This window comes from Zeus faber (assembly GCF_960531495.2).
Source record: "Zeus faber genome assembly, chromosome: 22".
In the NCBI taxonomy this organism is placed as follows: Eukaryota; Metazoa; Chordata; class Actinopteri; order Zeiformes; family Zeidae; genus Zeus; species Zeus faber.
This window is the reverse complement of record NC_137209.1, coordinates 18,359,429-18,382,133: the sequence shown is the minus strand read 5'-3', so window position 1 is coordinate 18,382,133 and position 22,705 is coordinate 18,359,429. Positions and strand designations below refer to the sequence as shown.

At 45.6% G+C, this 22,705-nt stretch overlaps 1 protein-coding gene across 1 annotated transcript; it reads right to left on the bottom strand.

Moving 5' to 3' along the window:
* Positions 1 to 1,630: 1,630 nt before the first annotated feature.
* f13a1b (coagulation factor XIII, A1 polypeptide b) lies at positions 1,631 to 18,915 on the bottom strand. Its single transcript, XM_080023097.1, has 15 exons — positions 18,870 to 18,915; positions 15,150 to 15,373; positions 13,895 to 14,083; positions 13,184 to 13,432; positions 12,942 to 13,060; positions 12,291 to 12,398; positions 11,520 to 11,694; positions 10,512 to 10,650; positions 10,011 to 10,114; positions 9,412 to 9,500; positions 8,914 to 9,067; positions 6,167 to 6,442; positions 5,591 to 5,751; positions 4,361 to 4,497; positions 1,631 to 3,686 (listed from the first exon to the last, which is right to left on the bottom strand). The coding sequence occupies exons 2-15, from the start codon at positions 15,334 to 15,336 to the stop codon at positions 3,545 to 3,547; spliced, it is 2,229 nt and encodes a 742-aa protein (XP_079879223.1). The 5' UTR covers positions 15,337 to 15,373; positions 18,870 to 18,915; the 3' UTR covers positions 1,631 to 3,544.
* Positions 18,916 to 22,705: the final 3,790 nt, after the last annotated feature.

Below are 22,705 nucleotides of genomic sequence, written 5' to 3'. Positions count from 1 at the left end.
TTTTTATATCCAATTTGTATCCAATTATAAACTCTTAAAAGTTTTTTCCATCCTGACTCTTAGCAACCGCCTACGGTCTCGGGACCTACTTCGCGGTGGACGCCAGGTACTCGGCGAACCCCACCTACTCCAAGCCGGGTGCAGACGGGTCCCAGGTGATGTTCGTTGCCCGGGTGCTGACGGGGACGCCCACGCTGGGCCACGAAAAAATGGTGGTCCCTCCCCCACGGGACCCCAAGCATCCCCACGACCGCTTCGACAGCCTGGTGGACAACCTCCAAAACCCCAAGATGTTTGTGGTGTTCCACGACAACCAGGTCTACCCCGACTACCTCATCACCTTCAAGTGAAACGTTCAGTAATCTGTATGGAAGTGTTAGTGTTCTGGAGTTCCAGGGTTTGGGGTGGAAGGTGATCATTATTGTGCAATATAGTTAATTAGCTTCTTTAAAAAGGGCAATGAAACACAAAGCAGGGGTCTAATGTAATCAAACCTATTTTAAATTAGTGTTTCACAACCCATTTCTGCCAAGGCACACTTACAGTGAGGCAATCCCACAGCACTACACCACCATCCTATAAACCACCGAAATGGTCACAAAGGGAGAGAACTTTGCTTATTATTATGGCCTACGAGACTCGCGAACGATTCGTTCCGAGCGAACATATCTTTTTAATGACTCGGGAGTCTGGAGTCGCTTCGGCAAAAGGGTAAAATCTTCGACTCAAAGTGAAAATAATTACTGGGGTCTAAATTTAAGGACAACTGAAGCAAACTAACCTGAAGTTGGAAAAATCGAATGACTCTTTTTACTGAGTGAGTTGTCAAGAAGTGAATCTCAAAAAAAAAAAAAACGGAGCAGCAGCCGTCAGGTTCAGAGTGAAACTTGTTCCGATGATCACACAGCTGCTGTTCTGTCTGGAACTGATGATTTCGATGAATTAGTGCAGCCTGGCAATTTTGTTCTTGCAACACAAGAGATTCCATTATTTATTTTAAATAGCTTTGAAGAAGACTTGGTTTGAAAGGCTCTTCAAGAACATTCTGTTTGGGGGGTTTACCTGTTGCTCGTTGATTACTCTAATGAGCCACAGGAGTACAGCCACCCTGATCCCGGGCACAATTACCAAGACCCAGGACAGGTGTGGCTGCTTAAACCACACCACCCCAACACACACACACACACTTAACTTTAACATCTTAACATTAAGTATTTTCCCACTTGGTCCTGTGTTTACTCGCAAAATTGCACATTGTTAAAAGGCCTGACAATTTAAAATTTTAGAAAGTGAGCGAGCATACTTTGATTGGCCGAGACATCAGTGGGCGGACCTATAGGGGAAAAGGCCTCTTTAATTTGACAAGATTGTAGTGTTTCTATTTTGTTTGTTTATTGCTCATTTAATTTATTTTTGTTCAAAGGGCCATTCGACATGCTTGTCAGATTTTTGGTTTTAAACTATTGATTTTAGTTGTAAATCTAATCATGGATTATTTATTATTAGGTATTATTCAATATAAATGGCTTTTTTTCTGAGGTTTATATGATGGATTCCTCATATTGGGGTTCCTAAGCCTTTAAACACCAAACCTTGAATCCAGCAGTGAAATTATACACATACACAGGTATATGCAACATAATAAGATGCGTGTGCTTTCTATTTTATTTTGGTTTATGCCATTTTGCTATATGTGTAGAACAGCATGAGGGACAAAGGGAAAAAACACAACATCAACTCAAAGTTGGATGCAACACAAAGGAAACGGAGTAAATATTTAAAAAGAAGCGTATAGATGCATTCATATCTTATTACAGTTACAGGGTCTTCAATAAGAGTCAATATTCAAATTCTATAATGACCACATGATTCTAAAAAGACAAAGTACGGCATGGGCATCATTTAAATTGTTGCAGGTGTATATATGTTTTAATGTCATGATATTTCAAATAGCAAAGTAAATCTGATGGAAAGTGACACATTTTAGTCCGCTCATTACTCAAACGACAAAAGCAGAAAATTCAGCAGAAATTCTCAAGATCTGTCCTCACTAAGGCTAGGGATATTCTGCTCAGATATAGTCGAGCAAGCAGTTTTAAGAAGCTCTGCTACATTTCCGAAAGGACGCCGTGTACTGTAAAACCTCTGAGGAGCCCATCAAACGCCGGACGAACATTTTGGGGCAATTTTGAGGGGCGACGGTGCAGACTCTGGGGAAAGACGGATGAGAAAGCTTTACACTGAATCTGACTTTTCAGACCCGTCGTCGGTAGTGCACGCGTCACAAATCACAAAATACGTTGAATAAAAGGGGAGAACGTGGCCTTTATCCAGAACACAGCGGGTTGTTCGCGCCGCTGGAAATTTATCATTTTCGGTGAATGAGGGTTTAAAAACGTCCTTTATATAGGACTTTGGCGGACACAGATTCGACCGAATCTTAGACTAAATTACACTTTTAATCTGGTCTAACTGAGATGGCCTTTCTCAGTCATGGTTTTAAAATGGCCTCAGACTTGCCCTAGTCTTGGTTTTTAAAAAAAAGTGATTTCCATCAGGAAGATGAGAGCCGATCTAGGTCCAAGTAAAGGTTTAAATGAAATCTTTGGATTAGCGGGCGTGACCCCCAGGTCAACCTTGACAACGGAGGAAACGGACGATCTGGACCAAGACCGAGACAGAAGGAGCTGACTAGTCCTCCATCACCACAGTCTGGGACTTCCTAGTCTACAACTAATTAATCTTAAATTAAACATTAACGTCTCAGAAAGGCATCTTTAATTTCTGGATTAATTTAAGTAGGATAATATTTGTCCTGATTTCGATGAAACCCTGCCTGTGGAACCGCCCCATAGTGTTACACACCCAATGTTGTGACCCAATGTGATACACAACAAAAAAGAGATTTCTTGACGGTGGATCACAGTGGATCCAAAATTAGAGTTAAAAAATAAAAATAAAAATGGAAACAAATCCGGATTCCCTCGGCCAGGTTGGGAAACCTCAGAGCTTTTCTTTTGCTGATTTTCCGACTCCGCATAGAATTGAACGAGACTTCCAGGTTGTCGTTGTCGTCTGTCGGGGTGCTAGCGGAGTGTGGTTTTGGCGCCACCTGCTGGTGGATCCCCCACCTGCAGATGGCTGCAAAACCCCGTGGATACAGTGTAAAGTGGCGGTCTCTCACTCAAATGACCCGGGGACCACCGGCCAGTTTGTCTTCTTCTAGCTTGTTTTCTCGCTTCTCTCTTATGATCTGTTTAATTCTGTTTTGTATTTTGAAAACATTAAAGTACATTTGTGTGGATGAAGCATTTTGATTTGAAAAAAACATTTACGTGCCAGATTTATCAATATATTATCACCATATAGCGGGCCACATTAAATTATCACGCGGGCCAGATGTGGCCCCCGGGCCTGTAGTTTGAGACCCCTGGTGTAGAGGCTTCTTCCGATCCTGTTGCTCGTGAACGTCGCCCGCTCAGTATTAACCCAGAAAGTTGTGGCGTGTGCGATCGGCCTCGTGGTCCAGTTTCCTCCGGGGTCTTCAGGGTCGTACGGTGATCGACGCCTGGCCATGCACCTGCCTGAGGGCGGGGCAGTCCAGCGTGGCGATCAGCCGGGTGGGGCCCGCCCGGCGAGGCGTGAAGCTCTCCGTCCAGCTGACGGTGGACCCCGCCATGATCACGCTGAGGAACAAACCGGGGAGTGTCCTGAGCTCATGGTTCAATTCAAGACTAACCCCACCTACTCCAGGCCGTCACAAACGCATAGAACTGTGAAATTATTAAGGACTACTTCTAGTTAGCGATGCCAGACTTGAGAACGAGTCGTTTGTATCAAACTCAACTTTTAAATCGCTCAGGCATCGGGAGTCACAGTTGGCGAGCCAGTGAACCTTTGACTCGCTCAATTAATGCGAAATTACAGAGGACGACATTTTAAGTCTAAGGAAAATTCTAAATTTAAATCAAAGGTAAAAAAATAAAATTAAATTTAAAAAAAGAGGTCTAGGCTTATGGCATAATTCATATTGAATGACTGTTCCTCCCTCGCTCATCGTGCGTTACGCCGACTGGACCAAACAAACTAAGTGTCAGGAAAAAATCTTTCATCACGACTAATAGTCGTGTGGCTGTTCCAGCCATTGTGTTCTGGCTAGAACGGATGAATTCTATGAATAAGTACAGCTTTGCAATTTTGATCTTGCAACACAAGAGCTAGTTTCCATTGGCTCCGTGTTTTCGGTGGAATTTGAAACATTTTCAAGGCGGCGGCCATTTCCGCAACCAGCTTTCTTCCTGTTGGTTCGGTAGAAAGAAAAACATGGAGCCCGTACGTCTCTGGAGCGTTCTCTGCTCACCTGTAATGCTTGGATTTGGGCGTCATGACCCCGGCTCCCTCCATGCGGATGAAGACGGATTCCAGGTTGAAGCTGAAGGGGTTGGTGAATTCCACGGTTCCCATCATCTCCTCGTTCACTTTGTTCAGATCCGAAACCTGCGGTGCACAAACACAAAAGCGAGTTACATTCAACTGTGGGGAACAAATGTGATTTGCTTTTAAGACTAAAAATGAATAAAATAAGAGTAAACATGAGTTGGAGAATATTGATATTCTGTCAAAACAGTTCGGAGGATAGGATCGGTTCAATACTTTTCAACTCGGGCCTCGCCGACACACACACACACACACACACACACACACACACACACACACACACACACACACACACACACACACACACACACACACACACACACACACACACACACACACAGCTAAATTGTTTAATCATTTATTTGCAATATTGCTCATTCTCACCATATAAAAGGCACAATTGGCATCATTGCAATTACAGACTCGAAAAATTTGACAATTGTATAATTTGTGTCAGTCTTTTTATATTGCAGGTATAGTGTCTGGATGTTTTCAGTGGTCACTGTTCAATATATGTACGTTAACTCAGCTATGAAAAATGTAATGTAAATACAGAATATGGACACATAGATATGAAGTGTACATATGCATTGCCCACTGGTGGCCTAAAATGTTTCGAACACCGAATCAAGTGGGTTTGCCCGGGACCGGCTCAGATTTCTCAAACGGGGCAACCTTCAGCACTATCCTGAGCGACGAAACAGTCAGTGAAACATTGTGAAGTAATGGTTTATGGAGTGTGATTTTTCCAAAAGTTCAAACAGTTCGTAACTTTTCAGACGAGACTCATCACACATCATCACATGATTTCATAAACTGACCTATCAAAATGGTGAAGTGACAAAGACAAAATCAGGTCTTTATTGCTCTGCTGTAATGTACCTAACAGAACACAAACATGCTGCAAATAACTCCACTAAATCCTAACCCAAGCCCCCAATCTCCAAGTTTTTGGCGAAGTAGTGAATGAACAGCTGACAGTAGCGACTTGTTGCTACAGCGACGCCAGTGAAACTAATGGAAACGCACCAGGAACCAACGGGGCTCCATTGGACTCAGCCCTGCACAGTTGAGAGATGAGCTGTCTGACTGGGTCTCCGCCCCTGAACTCTCTGAATTTTTCAGGAATCATTGAAATTGAAAATGTACCGACCTTGACAGAGAGTTTGGGGGTGTGCAGCACGACGACCTTCATGCCGGTGACGATCTGGCCGGTCTCCTTCACCTTCCCCGTCACGATGAAGTGCAGGTTGGCCTGCTCCACCAGATGCCGCATGTAGCTCTTAGCGTGGACCTGCACCACCTCCTTCACACCTGGTACGCAGACACACAAAACTCATTTTTGTTTTTGAGGGGCGGTGGCAAGAGTTTCAGTTTTTTTCAGATTTAGTTAGTAGTATAGTGTTTTTTAGGTCAAGCATTCTTTTTCTATGCTACTGTCAACATTTCACCAACAAGGGTTGACAAATTCTTTGTACATGAAAGTTGTACATGGCCCAATAAACAGATTCTGACTTGACAATGGGCTGGAATTTGTTGATAGTCCCTCAAGGAAATGGAGTTAAATTAAACAAATTCTGTGTCAATGCCACTGGATTAATGAATAAACCATTGATGTTCCCAAAAGATTTGTTTTCTATTTATTTCTGCTCAAAGTTGGGTGTCTTTGACATCATAAGTAAATTAAAACGAAACAGTGAAAAACAAACGGTGTAAACAAAGCACCCACTTGCGTTAGGTTCCATTTTCACCGTGGGGGTCTTGAACAGGAAATCGGCGCTGATGACCCCGGTGTAGTAGACCACGCTGCCACTGACGTAGGCCTCCACAGTGCGCGCCTGCCCGGCGCGGTTCTGGAAGTCCACGCTCAGCTCAAAGTCATCCCCCACTCTCACATCCAGCTGGGGCATCAGCAGCTTCACGTCGGCCTCGGGGAGCTCCGACTTCTCCCGCTGGCAGCCGTACTCCTCTGCCTTCTGCAGGACGGTGCGCTCCTCCGTACTGCCTGTAAGGGGGACACACACCAAGACTTTTCAAGAGACAGCCTACCCGGACGGCATACCCCTAATTCTCCCTTCAGAGGAATACTGCTCCTTTTAAGAAACCTAACCTTGAACCCTCTGTTCTTAACAATTTTAGGCCCATTTCTAAACTTCCATTTCTAGCAAAGGATTTAGAGAAGGTGGTATTAAGCCAGCTCTTGGCTTTTATGTGTCATGACAACATCTTTCAAAGGTTTCATAGTACATAAGCTGCCCTCCTCAAAGTAACTAATGATATCCTTTTAGCTGCTGGGGGGGGGGGGGGGGGGAGTGCAATCTTATTTATTTTATAAGCTAAGTGCAGCCTTTGACACACTAGATCTCGCCGTTTTAATTGACCGTCTTGACACCTGGGTTGGCATCAAGGACACTGTGCCTGCCTGGTTTTATTCCTGTCTACCCTGTGGCGTACCGCAGGGTTCTAGTATAGGTCCAATTTTATTTCTAATCGATGTGTTGCCTCTTGGCCAAATGATCCCCCAAAAAAATTATCTCTTTTCATTGCTACATACATGACACACGGATACACCTTCCTCTGAGACCCGGTTACCCAAACAGCTTAGCTGCTGTTGTAGATTGCTGTCCAACAGTTGATATTATTGAGTATTTGTTCAGCTTAATAATTCCAAATCAGAAATCATATTGTTCACTCTCCAATCCTGGCTTCCCTCCAGTGGCTCCCTTTTCGGTTTAGAATACATTTTAAGATTTTGCTGATCACTTTAAAAGCACGTCTGGGTCTGACTCCAAGCTACATAACAGATATGTTGACCCCATATGAGCCAGTGCGGAGCCTCAGATCATCAGGCGGGGCCCTTCTGGCTGTTATAAAGTCTAGGCTTAAAACTAAAGGTGACCGGTCTATTTCTGTCAGGGCCCCGAGACTTTAGAATGACCTGCCTGAGAGATACAGCTGGCAGAAAGAGTGACTTCTTTTAAAACACTTCTCAAAACCCATTTTAAAGATCTGCTTTTACGTGATGTCGTCACATAGAAGCTTCTTCTTTTATGTAATCTTTCTTTATTCATTTTACTTGTTTATTTTTCTATTTTATTTCCATTTATTTCTATTTATTATGTTGTTTTTATTTTTATTATCTTTATCACTTCTTAAATGTAATCAATTAATTTAATTCCTGTTTATGAATGTTCCTTTGCCTTTTAACATGATCTCAGCACTCTTTGATTTAATATGTCAAAGCACTTTGTAAACTGTGTTTTTAAAGGTGCTGTATAAATAAAGCTATTATTAATATTATTATTATTATTATTATTATTAATATTATTATTATTCGAGATTCCATTATGATTTTCTCAAGATATTGGAACAAATTTTCAAGACATTCAAGAGACTTACAGAAGAAAAAGACTTCCAAAAAACAGCCTTTCAAAAGACCTTCAGAAAACCTTAAAGACCTCCAAAGACCTTCAAAGGACCCGAAAGACCTTCAAAACACAGACTTCGAGACTCAAAAAAATGTCTTCAGAGACTTTCAAGACAGAAAGCTTTTAGTAGACTTCCAGAAGAGTTGTAAACTTTAAAATTGTCATAATCTTCATAAAGTCTCATCATCTTAATAACACTAAGACTTCCAAAGATTCTCAAAAGACCTTCAAAGACCTTCAATGGACCTTCCACAGACCTCCAAATACCTTCAAAGGACCTCAAAATACCTTCAAAAGACCTTTAAAGACCTTCAAATGACCTTCAAAAGATCTTCAAAGGACCTACGAAGGATCTTCAAAAGGCCTTCAAAGGAGCTTCAAAAGACCTTCAGTAGACCTTCAAGGGACCTTCAGTAGACCTTCAAGGGACATTCAAAAGATCTCCAAAAGACCTCCAGAGGACATTCAAAAGACTTTCAAAGGACCTTCAAAGGATCTTCGAAAGACATTCAAAAGACCTTCAGTTGACCTCCAAAGGACCTCCAAAAGACCTTCAAAGGATCTTCAAAAGATCTCCAAAGGACATTCAAAAGACTTTCAAAGGACCTCCAAATACCTTCAAAAGATCTTCAAAGGACCTTCAAAAGACCTTCAAAGGACCTTCAAAAGACCTTCAGTAGACCTTCAAAGGACCTCCAAAAGACCTTCAAAGGATCTTCGAAAGACATTCAAAGGACCTTCAAAAGACCTTCAAAGGACCTTCAAAAGACATTCCAAAGACATTCCAAAGACCTTCAGAAGACTTTCAGGAGCCCTTCAAAGGACCTTGAAAAAACCTTCAAAACACAGACTCTGAGACACTTTGAGACTAAAATGTCTTCAAAGTGACTTTCAAAAGAAGGCTTTTAGTAGACTTCCAGAAGAGTTTTTAACAACTTTAAGATTGGGATAATCTTCAATCACAATCTCATCAAGTCTCATCATCTTAATAAGACTATAAGACTGCCAAATAACCTTCAAAAGTCTTCCAAAAGACTCAAACGCCGACCTTCAGGAAACTTGTACTGGTCGGTGATGTTGCGGCTCGTGTCGGCGCCCGGAGCCTTGGTCAGAACCATGCGTCCCACGTGGGCGTTGTTCACTCTGACCGGCTCCAGAGTTCCATCCCTCTGCCGGGAGTAGAACACCACGTCGCTGTTCACCTGTGCAAAACAAAAACATGATGGCGGAAATATACAGTATAGGAAGAGGGTTGGAAAAAAGCGAATACAAATAGATTTTAGTTAAAAATCCGTTTATTGGGCCAAGTACATTTTTATATAACCATGAATGAGAACCAAAACGTTCTCATTTTATTTTGAATATATTTTTACTCTATCGCATAATTTTAATTCCATCCTTTTTGTTCTGTATGTACTGTGTATAACGATGGTTTAAAACAGGCAATAAACATTTAAGAAAGACATCTGTGAATTAATTGGGAATGAGTGATAGCAATGACTGTTTTGTGATGATATACAGAGAAAATATAAAAAGCAGCGTTTACCTCTGCAAACACAAAGGGTCCGTCGAATGGAAAGCAGATTTTGCCGTGTTTGATGGCTTGCACCGAGGCGGGACCACACCTGTACATCCCTGCGCCATCGACCGAGAGAGAATTAAATATTGATTTTCCAGTCAATTCGGGCACGTTCAACAAGATGCATTTCGACTTTACAGTTGTTCACAGGAGACGAACCTTGCCCAGCAAGGTTCAATTCAATCCTTTCAGAATATGTTAGACAGCTGGAATAGAATAGAGCAGGAATGGAATAGAATGGAACAGCACTGACTACAACTGAATATACTGGAATATAATAGAATAGATATGCAGGGGAAATACAGGATAATATAAGGGAGGGAATAGAACAGCCTGATGGAATAGACCGCAATCAAATAGGATGGAGTGGAGTAGAATATAAAAGGAATCGAGTCGACTGGAATTCACTAGTGAGGAATTGAATAGAACAAAGTGCAATAGACTAGAATAGAGAATAATGAAATAAAAACTATGAGCGCATTCATTCCCAATACGCCGTCCGACATGTTGCGACAGGATGCACTGGCGCACTTTGACGAACAAAAAGATGAATGCGCTCATGTTACCGTCGCTGGTCTCTTGGGGCGTGGCGTCCACAACCTGCCAGCCCCCGAACCCTGCGGGGAGGTCCGGCCTGGTCATGTAACACTCGTTCCAGCAGTGGTAGTTCCTGAGACGCCCAAAAGAGTTGTATATATGAAAATATACACATCACATATAAATATATCGCATACAAATGGTGCTACATTTGTTCAAATATTTTACACAACACACAACTTGTGACTTATTTATATTAATGTTTTTTTTTGTTTGTTTGTTTTTTAATCTCAGTGGATGGTTGTATTTATTCATCTTATCCAATTTTTATTTGTCTTGATTTTCTAATATATATTTGAATTGTGACATAGAATTCCTTAGATTGATGCATCTACGCAGCAACAACGGTAATCAAAATACAAAATATCCGATAATTGATCCATCCACAGAACGGTCCCCATGAGGAACGACGGAAGCGTCTTACTGAAGTTTATATAGTTATGGATATTATCGGTTAAGGATGCGATCACCAGATGGAGTCCCTGGTCCTGCCTCGGTCGATCCTCCCTTTCTCGTCCAGGATGATGTCCATCTTCAGGTTGCCGTCGTTGTCGTGGGCAGAGAAGTAGTTGGTGACCACGCGAGATGGGATGCCCAGACAGCGCAGGACTGAAATAGAATATGTGTTGAAATAGAACAGAATAGAACTGAAATCTGATAGAACATAGTGGACTAGACTGGGGTAGAACAGAATGGAATAGAGGAGACTGGAATACGATTAAATGTAATAGAATCACGTGGAATAAAATGTGACTGAAGCAGAACAGACTGGAATATAATAGGAATTGAATAGGAATATAGACTGGAATAGAATAGAACTGTAATAGAATTGAGTAGACTGGAATATTATCATGTGGAATAGAATATAACTGGAATAGAATAGACAAACAGAACAGGAATTAAATAGGAATGCAATACAGTACACTGTAATATAATAATAGAACTGTAATAGAATAGACTAATAGAATATAATTGGAATGCAATAGACAAACAGAATAGGAATTTAATAGGAATACAATACAGTACTCTGTAATATAATAATAATAATAGAACTGTAATAGAATAGACTAATAGAATATAATTGGAATGCAATAGACAAACAGAATAGGAATTTAATAGGAATACAATACAGTACTCTGTAATATAATAATAATAATAGAACTGTAATAGAATAGACTAATAGAATATAATTGGAATGGAATAGACAAATAGATTAGGAATTTAATAGGAATATAATACAGTACACTGTAATATAATAGAACTGTAATACAATAGAATAGCCTAGTAGAATTTAACGAGAATAGAATATACTGGAATAGAATAGGAATTGAATGGAATAGGAATATAGACTGTAATATAATAAAATAGACTGGAATGGAACAGAATAAAGTGGATTACAAAACAATGGAATAGAACCGGAACAGAATAAAGTGGAATAGCAGAGACTGGAACAGAGTAGAGGTCCCATCGGTCCTCACAGCTGTTGAAGACGGCGGCGTACACCCAGCACTGGGCGTAGGAGACGGACGTCTTGCTGTGGAAGTAGTTGAGCAGGATCTCGGAGCTGCCCGTCCAGGACGTGGGGGCCACGCCGTAGGTGTAGTCGCCGCTCCAGTTCCCCACCAGCACGCCGTTGTCGTCGCGGGAGTTCAGCTGGAGACCGGAGGAAGGGTCTCTCGGTTAGAGTTTCATTCAAACCCCCCCGCTACATTATCTGATCTAGGTAATTTGAAAATAAAGAGATGAGGGAGATTCTAAGTTATCGAATTTCTCGACTCATTAAACCTGGAGTCGGGTCACTAAATAACCCCCTTTCAGAGTCATTCAAGACCCCGATCACCCTGTCAGGGTTATTTTGTGATAATGACCCCCTGGCTGGACGCTGCCCCCCATAATCACACGGCTACTTGCTTCCGCTAAGAATAATAGTCCACAGCAACGAAACACTGAAACATTGTAATTTGCCCGAATATGACGAACCCGTTTGCTGATAATAATGTGACATATCCTCACTCATATCTTCATGTAGTATCTATGCAGCGTCACAATATGTCCCCACTGACTAGTGTCAGCAAGGACCCGTGACGTAAAACCCAGGTCAAGAGGTCACCCATGACAACGGTCGTTATTTACAGACAGCGGTCATAACTGATCTGTTGATTGCCGCAATCGACCAATCAGAATTGAGTATTGCAACGAGGCCGTTTGAATACCGCACCGGGCCGGAAAGCACAGGCCCTCCTCCTTACTATGGCAGAAGCCTTCCTCGCCACCCTGATGGGATCTCCTCTGTTGGAGATCGGCATCTCAGCTTTGTCCATGATGTACAGGCAGGCGTCCAGGACTCCGTAGTCAAACTGTAAAAAATAGTGAAACCTCCACAGGATTAATTCAACCGCACAGTCACAGTATCGCACAATGTTAGGGAAATTGTATTAACCAAATGTAATTTAAGGGACTGCAGCTTGGGTCTGCTGCCACTAGGGGGCGCCCGAAAGCATTACAAGGAATGGAAGCAAAAGTGACAAAATGATTATTGAAGTCCTCCAGCCACTTATTGATTCATCCTTTTAAGATGATGCAGTGATGGAGTCATGTAGGCAGATTTAGACTGCGATTAAATGACTTTGGTTTCCCAGTTTTCCTTTTATCTTGACTTACATTATCAAGCTCTCACCTCACCAATAACGTTGAATGCCATCACCCAGTGAGACCACCACCACCCAGTGAGACCACCACCACCCAGTGAGACCACTACCACCCAGTGGGACCACCACCACCCAGTGGGACCACCACCACCCAGTGGGACCATGGTCACCCATTGAGACCACCACCGCCCTGTGTTACCACCGCCACCCAGCGGGGCCACCAAGCTGTGGGACCGTACAGAGGTCACTCACCTGCCCATAGTTCCAGCTGCGCTCTGCCACGTCGTCGTACGCCCCGTGGTAGATGATGCCCGTCTCGTTGAGCACACACTCCTCCTTCTCGTCCTCGTCATCCAGGAACACTGCATCAGCTGCAGGGGAAAAGAACGCCGGGAGACATGGTAAAAAAAAACAAGAAAGGCTACGATTAAGATGGAACCAGGCCATCCACGGGCATCTTTGGGTCTCTGTGGGTTAACTCCGAGTTCACCGACCTCTTGCCCAGGGATTGAACAGGATATAGATGTCTCGGCTCTCATCCGGCTTGGTCCTGCGGATGCCGTATGGCGTCACAATGGCGATGTATATGTGGTACTTCCCGACGATGCAGTCTGCCGCCGGGGTGACCCCCATGGTGACCACGTTGTCCGAGTTGTCCAGGACGCGGCCCAGCCAGGAGCTCTGGCGCTCCTTGGTGGGGAAGGAGGGCATGTAGGTGCCCTTGCTGTACTGGGGGCGGGAGCCTGGAGGGGAGGATGTGTTTTTTCGGATGATAACTCACAATTTCTGAGATATTTTGAGATTTTGGAAAAATCTGAGCGATATGGTGAGAACCCGACCTTAAAATTATCTCCTGCTCACGTTGAGAACTACGGTAACAAGCGTTTTTTTTGTGAATGGTGCTCAATCTTGTCATGTTTTGTATTTATTAATGCAATTGCGCTTCTGCCTTTTCAAATGGAAGCTAAGAGACTAGGAACAGGAAGTTGCGTTGTTTCCTACTGGTAACCTACTACAGCCAATATTACACTTGGGATGTACTGTTACAATTGCAAAAGGTGCTTTTAAATAAAATGTGATATTACTGTTATATTACTGCAGCAGAGTGGTAAGTTTCTCAAGAGTTAGGCAGGAGTCTGTTCAACATTGACAAGGCCCGAGTTGAAAAACAGCCAACCCTTCCTTCAAGATAAGCCTTGGCTCACCGATGGTAAACTCGATGGCAAACTTGTCTTCCTGCGGATTGTAGGGCCGGCTGAAGGTGATCTTGACCTGGAACTCTTGCCCTCTGCGCACCACGAGGAAGTTGGTGTTGTACATGTCGGTGTGGTGCTGGGGCCGGTTGATCTCGTTCTGCCCCTTGAGGACGTTCACGTCCCAGATGTCCAGGAACTCTGGTATGAGAAGGAGTGAAGGTGGGGCGGATGAGCGACGGATGCATGCAGTGGTTTTCCTTGGAGCTGGAGTCCCACTGGGACCAGGGTGCCGGTTCAGTGAGGCGGGATTGCGGTTTTGGCACGTCAGGGGCGTCGGAGTCATTTCTGGTAAAACTGTCGGCAGTGCTTTAATGTGCTGCAGACATCCTGTGTGTCTTTCAATTCCTAAATTTATTTTTCTGTGTCTACTTCTGCATGTCATGATTATTATTGGTGAATGGAACGGGGGGCAAAGTGACACTAAAACGCCGGAAGCTCAAGTCTCTATTTCAGGGAGTCATTTTGGGAACCAGGGCTGATCAACAGTCTCGATAGTGGGACCAGGGCTTATCAACAGTGGGGACCAGGGCTTATCAACAGTCTCAATAGTGGGGACCAGGGCTTATCAATAGTCTCAATAGGACCAGGGCTTATCAATATTCTCAATAGTGGGGTCCAGGGCTTATCAACAGTGGGGACCAGGGCTTATCAATAGTATCAACAGTGGGGACCAGGGCTTATCAATAGTATCAATCGTGGGGACCAGGGCTTATCAATAGTCTCAATAGTGGGGTCCAGGGCTTATCAACAGTGGGGACCAGGGCTTATCAATAGTATCAACAGTGGGGACCAGGGCTTATCAATAGTATCAATCGTGGGGACCAGGGCTTATCAATAGTCTCAATAGTGGGGTCCAGGGCTTATCAACAGTGGGGACCAGGGCTTATCAACAGTCTAAATAGTGGGGACCAGGGCTTATCAATAGTGGGGACCAGGCCTTATCAATAGTGGGGACCAGGCCTTATCAATAGTGGGGACCAGGGCTTGTCAACTTGGTTATTGTGGAGACAAGGCTTAATCACTTTCAAGACTTGGCTTTATAAACACATCAACTCCCTCGCTTTCCTTTCTCCGGTTATCTTTTTCAGACATGTTCATGACTCTCTGACTGTCATAGTTTTGACTCAAGGACACACACACACACACACACACACACACACACACACACACACACACACACACACACACACACACACACACACACCAGTTAGAGGCGGATACCCCCTCGGACCGGGAGCCACAAAGTACTCAAACTCGGGTATCTCTGTTCCTTCCTCATTGGAGCTGGCGACGGGGTCTGCTGTGCGGCCGCGGTGGGAGACCTTGGGCGGGGGTCCCTCTGGGACAGGAGGGGTGCTGGGCGTGGCAGCCGTGGCTTCTTGGTCCGACATGCTGGTTGTAAAACCGGCTTAGAGTTGCCTCAGTTTCCTGCGAAAATGCGAAACGAAACAGAACATTGCAAGTGCATCTGGCTGAGGCTGTTCCGTTTTACATTTGAGTGTAATGTCGGTGCATCGATTGACAAACCTGTGAGGTTACGGAAGCCGAAATGGAGCCCTATCACAACAAATATTCTGTCATCTTTACGTTCGTGCAGATGGAGCCACGGGGGCTACATTCCCGCTTCCATCATGACATCTAACTTTTCCACATGACTCACAATGGTGAGGGTGATGGTTGTTCTCAGTAAAAAATCGAATCACATGAATATTCTTGAGAGGTCGACTGGCTTCTCGATTTTGACTGTTATGATCCAGCTTTTCTAATGTTTGAAGTCGAACGCACTCTGTCACTCCAGCTGGACGCGGATGAACCATCTGCTTCAGGTTTTAAGGATTAAGGAGAATGCTGCCTGCTGTGCCTATTTGTGTGTGTGTGTGTGCGTGTGTGTGTGTGTGTGAGTGTGTGTGCGTGTGTGTGTTTGCATGTGCCTGCAGATGTGTGTGTGTGTGTGTGTGTGTGTGTGTGCATGACTGCAGATGCCTGTGTGTGTGTGTGTGTGCGCATGTGACTGCAGATGCCTGTGTGTGTGTGTGTGCGTGCGCACATGTGCCTGCAGATGCGTGTGTGTGTGTGTGTGTTTGTGCGTGTGTGTGTGTGTGTGCAGGCATGTGCCTGCAGATGCGTGTGTGTGTGTGTGTGTGTGTGCACGTGCCTGCAGATGCGTGTGTGTGTGTGTGAGAGTGTGTGTGTGCGTGTGCGCACATGTGCCTGCAGATGTGTGCGTGTGCATGTGACTGCAGATGCCTGTGTGTGTGTGTGTGTGTGCATGCGTGCATGTGACTGCAGATGCCTGTGTGTGTGTGTGTGTGCATGCGTGCATGTGCCTGCAGATGCTTGTGTGTGTGTGTGTGTGAGAGAGAGTGTGTGTGTGTGTGTGTTTGTGCGTGTGTGTGCGTGTGTGCAGTCATGTGCCTGCAGATGCCTGTGTGTGTGCATGTGCCTGCAGATGTGTGTGTGTGTGCATGTGCCTGCAGATGCATGTTTGTGTGAGTGTGTGTGTGTGTGTGTGTGTGTGTGTGTGTGTGTGTGTGTGTGTGTGTGTGTGTGTGTGTGTGTGTGTGCATGTGACTGCAGATGCGTGTGTGTGTGTGTGTGTGTGTATGAGTGTGTGGGCGACACAAACACTGCAGGGCGTTTTAAAAATACTTGTTATTATCGCCAGTGTTGGAGCGTGTGTTTTCCTGCGTGTTGTTGACAGGAAGCAGAAGCGGTGCCTGTTTAATTGTTCACGTCCGGTGAGGAGTTAGCAAATAGACCGGGCCGGGTGTGATAAGTCCGTATCGTCCTCGTAAACATTGGGGGGCCGTTCTGCGGTCGGTTGTTTTCACGCTCTTCATTAATCATGGTGGCTCAGGGAGGAGCGCGGTCTCTGCATCATTGAATCATGACTGGACAGAAGGAAACCGCTCGTTTGTCTTTCCGTGTTCAGGGTGACACGTCAAGGGCAGTAATAGCGAAAGGGAGGATTCATTCATTAAATAATACCTTTCGAGGACATTGCTTTCAGAGACTACAAATACTGTGAAAACGAAGTCCTGTTTCCATGTTTTTACTCCAGCTGGGTTTGCGCACGCGTGCGCAGACACACACACACACACACACACACAATACAGAGTATTATGGTCAATTGATATTTTCTTGGTTCATTCTGTCAAAGTCTTTCTTTATTGTTCATTTTATTGTTTGTAATTTGTTTTGGTTAATTGTATATTGGCAATTTTTCAACTCTTAGTACTGGAGTAGTTTTATGATTGAGGTAATAAAATAGCAATGCACTTTGAAGGGGGAAAAAAAATCGATAAAAAGTGCCCCCCCCCCTCCAAAAGTTTTCAGTTTTTATTCTTTTACTTTACAATATCCATCAATCATAAATTGAAGTGGAGTGGAATGTCACTTTCCGAGCCTGGATTTTCCAACTCTGGGGGGAAACTTTTTTCATGATGTAAGAAGGCAGTGTGTGTGTGTGTAATGTTAAACCATTACACACACACACACACACACACACACACACACACACACACACACACACACACACACACACACACACACACACACACACACACACACACACACACACACACACACACACACGCACAAACAGTTTGCGTTTTGTTTCAATCCAGGCACAAAATAGCCGCCTGGGGCCCAGCTGGAGGTGTTGGGTGATGTGACAAGTTTGGCCAAAATGAGTCATAAGTTTAGCACAGTGGACGCTCTGTCTACACACACACACACACACACACAAACACACACACACACACACCTTGATGCCCACTTCCCATATGTTGACTATTCTCGATTTTTTTTTGCCGCGTGTTTTCAGACCTTCCACGTGCGACCCACATGCGATTCTGGTGTAAACACCAAGCAGAAGAAAAAAAACAAAACAACCCACCCCCGCATACCTCAGCCTCCGAGCCCAGCCCGTGCTCCGCCTGCCGTGCGCGCGAGGGAAATGATAACTCGAGCCCTCGTTGCGCAACGTATGAATCACAATTTTAGGACGGAGCAGAAAGCGGCACGACGTGCAAGTGAAAACAGCTCGTCCGTAACTTTCCAACGCGGCGTCGGATAAAGTTTGGTTTGAACCGGCGCCACCCGTGCGCGCGTTGACCGCTGAGCCACCCAAATCTACGCTGCGTGGATGATTTGATTTCTCTTTATTTCCGCGTATGAATGCGGCCCAAAGAACGGAAAATGAAAAAAAACCCTATCCATGTTCTTTTGAGTTATTTTATTTTTTCCCCTGTTTCGACGTTTATTACACACGTCTGATTTGGGTCATTTCGGTCGGCGGTGCCAATGCAGCCTGAGCGAAACCACCTGTCAAAGCTGTCTCCACCTGTGCAGGAGGCACGCGCACTCTCAATACGTACCAAAAGAACATTTCGCAGATTGCATTTCCACATTCACCACAACTTTCCCGCCGCTCAGTAGCGAGTCAAGGAGACCCCTTTGTGCTGCGGCTGAATTGGAATTTAAATGCGCCGCTTATTTGAATAACCTCAAAATCTGAGTGATAATTGAATCCGCGGCGTCCGCACATCCCCAACCTTGAATCATGAAACTCGACGAGATGAAATGAAAATGTGCGGGGCAGCTGTTGGAACGGCCTTGGGCGCGCCCCCCGCCCCTGCCCCGCACAAAGAGAACTTCCTGCTTAAAGATGCATTTTCGGAAAAATAATCAAAAAATATTGAAAGCCTTTCTTCAAGTCAACGTTTTTGCATTTTGCAGCTTTTAAAACGGACATTCTTCCTGCCGACGTCATCCCACCCTCCACATTTCTGCTTTTAACACATGCCTGGTGTGACATAACGGAGCAAAATACACTGATTTCGTTCTTTGTCGCGTTTGAAGTGTCAGAAGACGTAAACATTTTGAATTCAAAGTAGAAGCGTGCAGGGCGGGGAGCTCTCACCTCGGCTGCAGCAGAAGGAAGATGCAGAGTCTGGGGTTTTTCGGAGGTGGTGCTGTTTGGGAAACCTCTGCTTCCACTTATATACCAGGGCAGGGAAGGGATGTGCACGTCCATGTGTGTGTCTGTGTGTGTGTGTGTGTGTGTGTGTGTAGTGGCAAGTGGGATGGGCTTGGCTGGGGTGTGTGTGTGTGTTAGTGTGTAAGGGTTGGCTTTTGGTGTGTGTGTGTGTGCGTGTGTGTGTGTGGATCACATGGTCACGTTGTGTGTATGTGCAAGTTGTGGGTGTGTGTATAATGGCAAGTTTTGGTGTGTGTGTGTCTCATGGTCGTGTGTATGTGCATGTTGTATGTGTGTTTCGGAGTATGTATGTGCAAGTTGTGTGTGTGTGTATAATGGCAAGTTTTGGTTTTAAGTCTGTGTGTGTGTGTGTGTGTGTGTGTGTATGTGCGTGTGTGTGTATGAGCATGTTGATTGTGTGTGTGTGTGAGTGTCAACCAGTACACTCTCATGCAGACGTCCTCACTATGTAGCAAAATCCTGTGTGTGTGTGTGTGTGTGTGTGTGTGTGTGTGTGTATATGTATGTATGGATGTGTGTGTGTGTGTGTGTGTGTGTGTGTGTGTGTGTCAGGCGGAGGTAGGACGACGGTGTGGAATCTCGCAGACAGATTTAAAAAAAGAAAGGACAGATTCACTCCTGATCAAGCCAGAGAAGCAACGCCCTTTCGGCGCACAATAACAATAACAATAACACGGCAGCCATATTTATAATGAAGGCACCCACTCACAACCAGGCTTTTAACAACCCAAAAGGATGAATAAACCAAAACTCAAGCACCGAAAGCGATCGATCCTGCGCATGTAGAAAGTAGCGACTCCCGACCGAACCGACTTTTCTGACTTGTTCCACCGACTGAATCCAAGGAATGAAGAGTCGGACACATTGAACCACTCTTTTTACTGTGGCTGAGCCTCCGAGAAGGGCCAGGAACTGAGAGACCACGGTTGCTGAAACGGTCTCCGTGGCGGTCAAAAAAAAAACAAAAAAACAACTGAGCACAAACGGCACCAAACGCTGGACCGTTTGGGGCCAACGAGCGCAAAAAAAAAAAAAAAAAAAAAACAAGCCCGGTGACATTTTGCGCAAAAGCACAACGTTTGTCCTGGCAGGCGCGACTGGACGCCGTAGCAACCGCTGAAATGAGAGGGTAATGGTGCGAAATTAACATTGCAGATCATGACTTTTCCAAAACAAGGCTTCGGTTGTCTTGCCCCCCTGCGCGCACACACACACATTAGCTCACCTCCTTATGATTCAACCTTTCCTTTGCAAGATTGTGCGTGTGTGTGTGTGTGTGTGTGTGTGTGTGTCCATACATATGTCAGAGCATCAGAACACAGTGTACCATTGGCAGCCCGAGTGTTCCTGACCGCAGCCATGTTGAACGGATCCTGGCGAGTGAAACAACACGGTTATTGTGACAGTTGTGACAGAATTACAGACTACACCCATCCAGGCGGCGGCAGGGTGGGTGTAAATGCTAAATTTAATCCCATATTCACCCTCGTTTACACCGCAGTATATATCACATTACATACCGTCATTAGACAGTTGTGATTTAAGGATCTAAAATGATCGTATCCGGTTGAGCCTTTCTTCATTTGAGGTTTGGCTGCTGCCGTGATACGTTTCAGAGAGAGGTATTTGTACTTTTCAACGGACTTTAAAGTAAGTATACTTACTGTAAAGCTGAAATAAACAAGTCAGAGATTAGAGGACGACTCGGACTGTATTGTACTTTCAGCTCATCATTGCCCTCCTTGGAGACAAAGGAAACGGAGTAGTGACGCAAGGTTCAGCTCTATTTCTCAGAGTGGGTTCCTGACGAGTCACTCAGCGGAAAGAGTCGTTTGATTTTACCTCCCGTTCCTGGTTCGTTTTCCCGCAGGAATAGCTCAATTCTGTCTGAAAATGTCAACCAGTCACATTCAATATGGGTGATGGCGAGTGCCTGGGCGTTTGCTGCCTCTGACTTTAATTTGGTCTTGTTATCAGTCATAGTTATCAGCGTATGGGTCGGAAGATTCGCCCCCAGTGACAGTTACTCCAGACTCCGGAGTTATTTCAAAAGATCTGTTCACCATGAACGAATCGTTTGCGAGTGTCGCGTCACAAACGGAGACGACGCCCACCTGACCACAGCACGTTCCGCACCGGCCTCAGTGCAGTGAGCATTAGCACCTCGCTAGCGTGCTGGGATCCACATGTCTGATTCAGTGCGCATGGACGTGCCATTGTCCTCTAAGTGCTTGTATCTGTGTGTGCATTTCAACGCAACGACCGGCGTTGTCGTGCTGCTGTCTTTGTTCCAGTCTGCACGCTGGTGGTGCTCTCTCTTTGACTTCCTGTCTCCTGCAACAGAGAAACTGAAAAAAAAAAAAAAAGCTGAAAAGAAAAAAGCTGAAAAACCCACCGCAGGACGATCCCGTGACGCGGCCGGCGTTCTACCCTCCTGGGTTCTGGCGTGTTTGTTGGTTTTAAACTGCGCTCGCAGCGGGCGAACTACGTCGGGGTCCGCGTATACGCTGTCGGAACGAGACCGCAGTGCGTCTGTTGCGCAAGGTGCGGGAGGAAAGCCTCCCCCTCACCCCCCATCTCCAAAACAGACAAAGTGGAACCAAAAAGAGGAAGAGAAAGAACGGCCAAGAGGAAGATAGAATGACCAATAGGAAGAGAGGTTGACGAATGGGACGAGAGGTTGACCAATGGGACGAGAGGACGGCCAAGGCGAGATGGAGGCAAAGGGCGGCAACAACCATCCAGTCACCATCCCAAACGGTGGTAAGTTGACTTATCTTTAAGTATTCTGCTCTTTTGGAGGCTACAGAGAAACGGTCGGTGGTAAGCGTGCTATGCCGAGCTGTAGCACATCTCAAAACAGCGAAGGGATCGGAAAGTGGACATTGGCGCCAATGAAATGAGGGTATAGAACACAAAGATCACAAGTGGGTCACTGATCAGTCCTACTTCTGTTTTTTTCCCCCCTCCTCATTCAGCTTTTTCGGCACGACGCACTGAGGACGTGCTGCTTCCTGTCTTCACGGACCAGAGTCTGCAGGTCGCCATGGAGACCGAGCGTATCGCTGGCCCCCCTCCTCTTCCAGAACTCAGACTGATCCTTCTTGGAAGGAAAGGAGCCGGGAAGAGCTCAGTGGGCGACACCATACTGGGCAGCGTAGGGGGGTTTGAGAGCGGACGGCCCACGGAGGAGTGCGTGAAGCGGCAGGGGGAGGCGGCGGGGAGACGCGTCACTGTGGTGGACACCCCCGGCTGGGAGTGGTACTACCCGCTCAACAGCGCCCCCGACTGGGTACGACAAGAAACCCTACGCAGCGTCACGCTTTGCCTGCCGGGACCCCACGCTCTGCTCCTGGTGGTACGGTCCTGCGCCTCGGTGACGGAGGCCTACCTGAAGCAAATTGAGGAGCACCTAGGGCCACTGGGGACCGGGGTTTGGGACCATACCATGCTGGTGTTCACCAGGGGGGACGAGCTGGGCCGGGCGTCTGTGGAGCAGCGGGTCCAAGGCGGCGGCCACGCCCTGCGGACGCTCCTTCACAACACCGGGAGCAGGTACCACGTGCTGGACAACAGGAGCCAGGGAGACGCCACCGGGCAAGTGACCCAACTGATGAGGAAGGTGGAGGAGATGGCGGAGGGGAGCGAGAGGGGCGGACATTTTGGGGTGGACGACCGTGTGCTGGCGGGTCTGGAGGGAGACAGGAAGAGGAGGGGGGAGGAGAGAAGGAGGAAACAGAGGCAGATGGAGGAGCAGA

Excerpts from the sequence above, each read along its gene's own strand:
- f13a1b (XM_080023097.1), bottom strand. The coding sequence starts at position 15,336 with ATGTCGGACCAAGAAGCCACGGCTGCCACGCCCAGCACCCCTCCTGTC. Across the intron at positions 13,433-13,894 it reads TGCCATCGAGTTTACCATCG|GCTCCCGCCCCCAGTACAGC; the intron begins GTGAGCCAAGGC and ends CCTCCCCTCCAG. Across the intron at positions 10,651-11,519 it reads CGCCGCCGTCTTCAACAGCT|TCCTGCGCTGTCTGGGCATC; the intron begins GTGAGGACCGAT and ends ATTCTATTTCAG.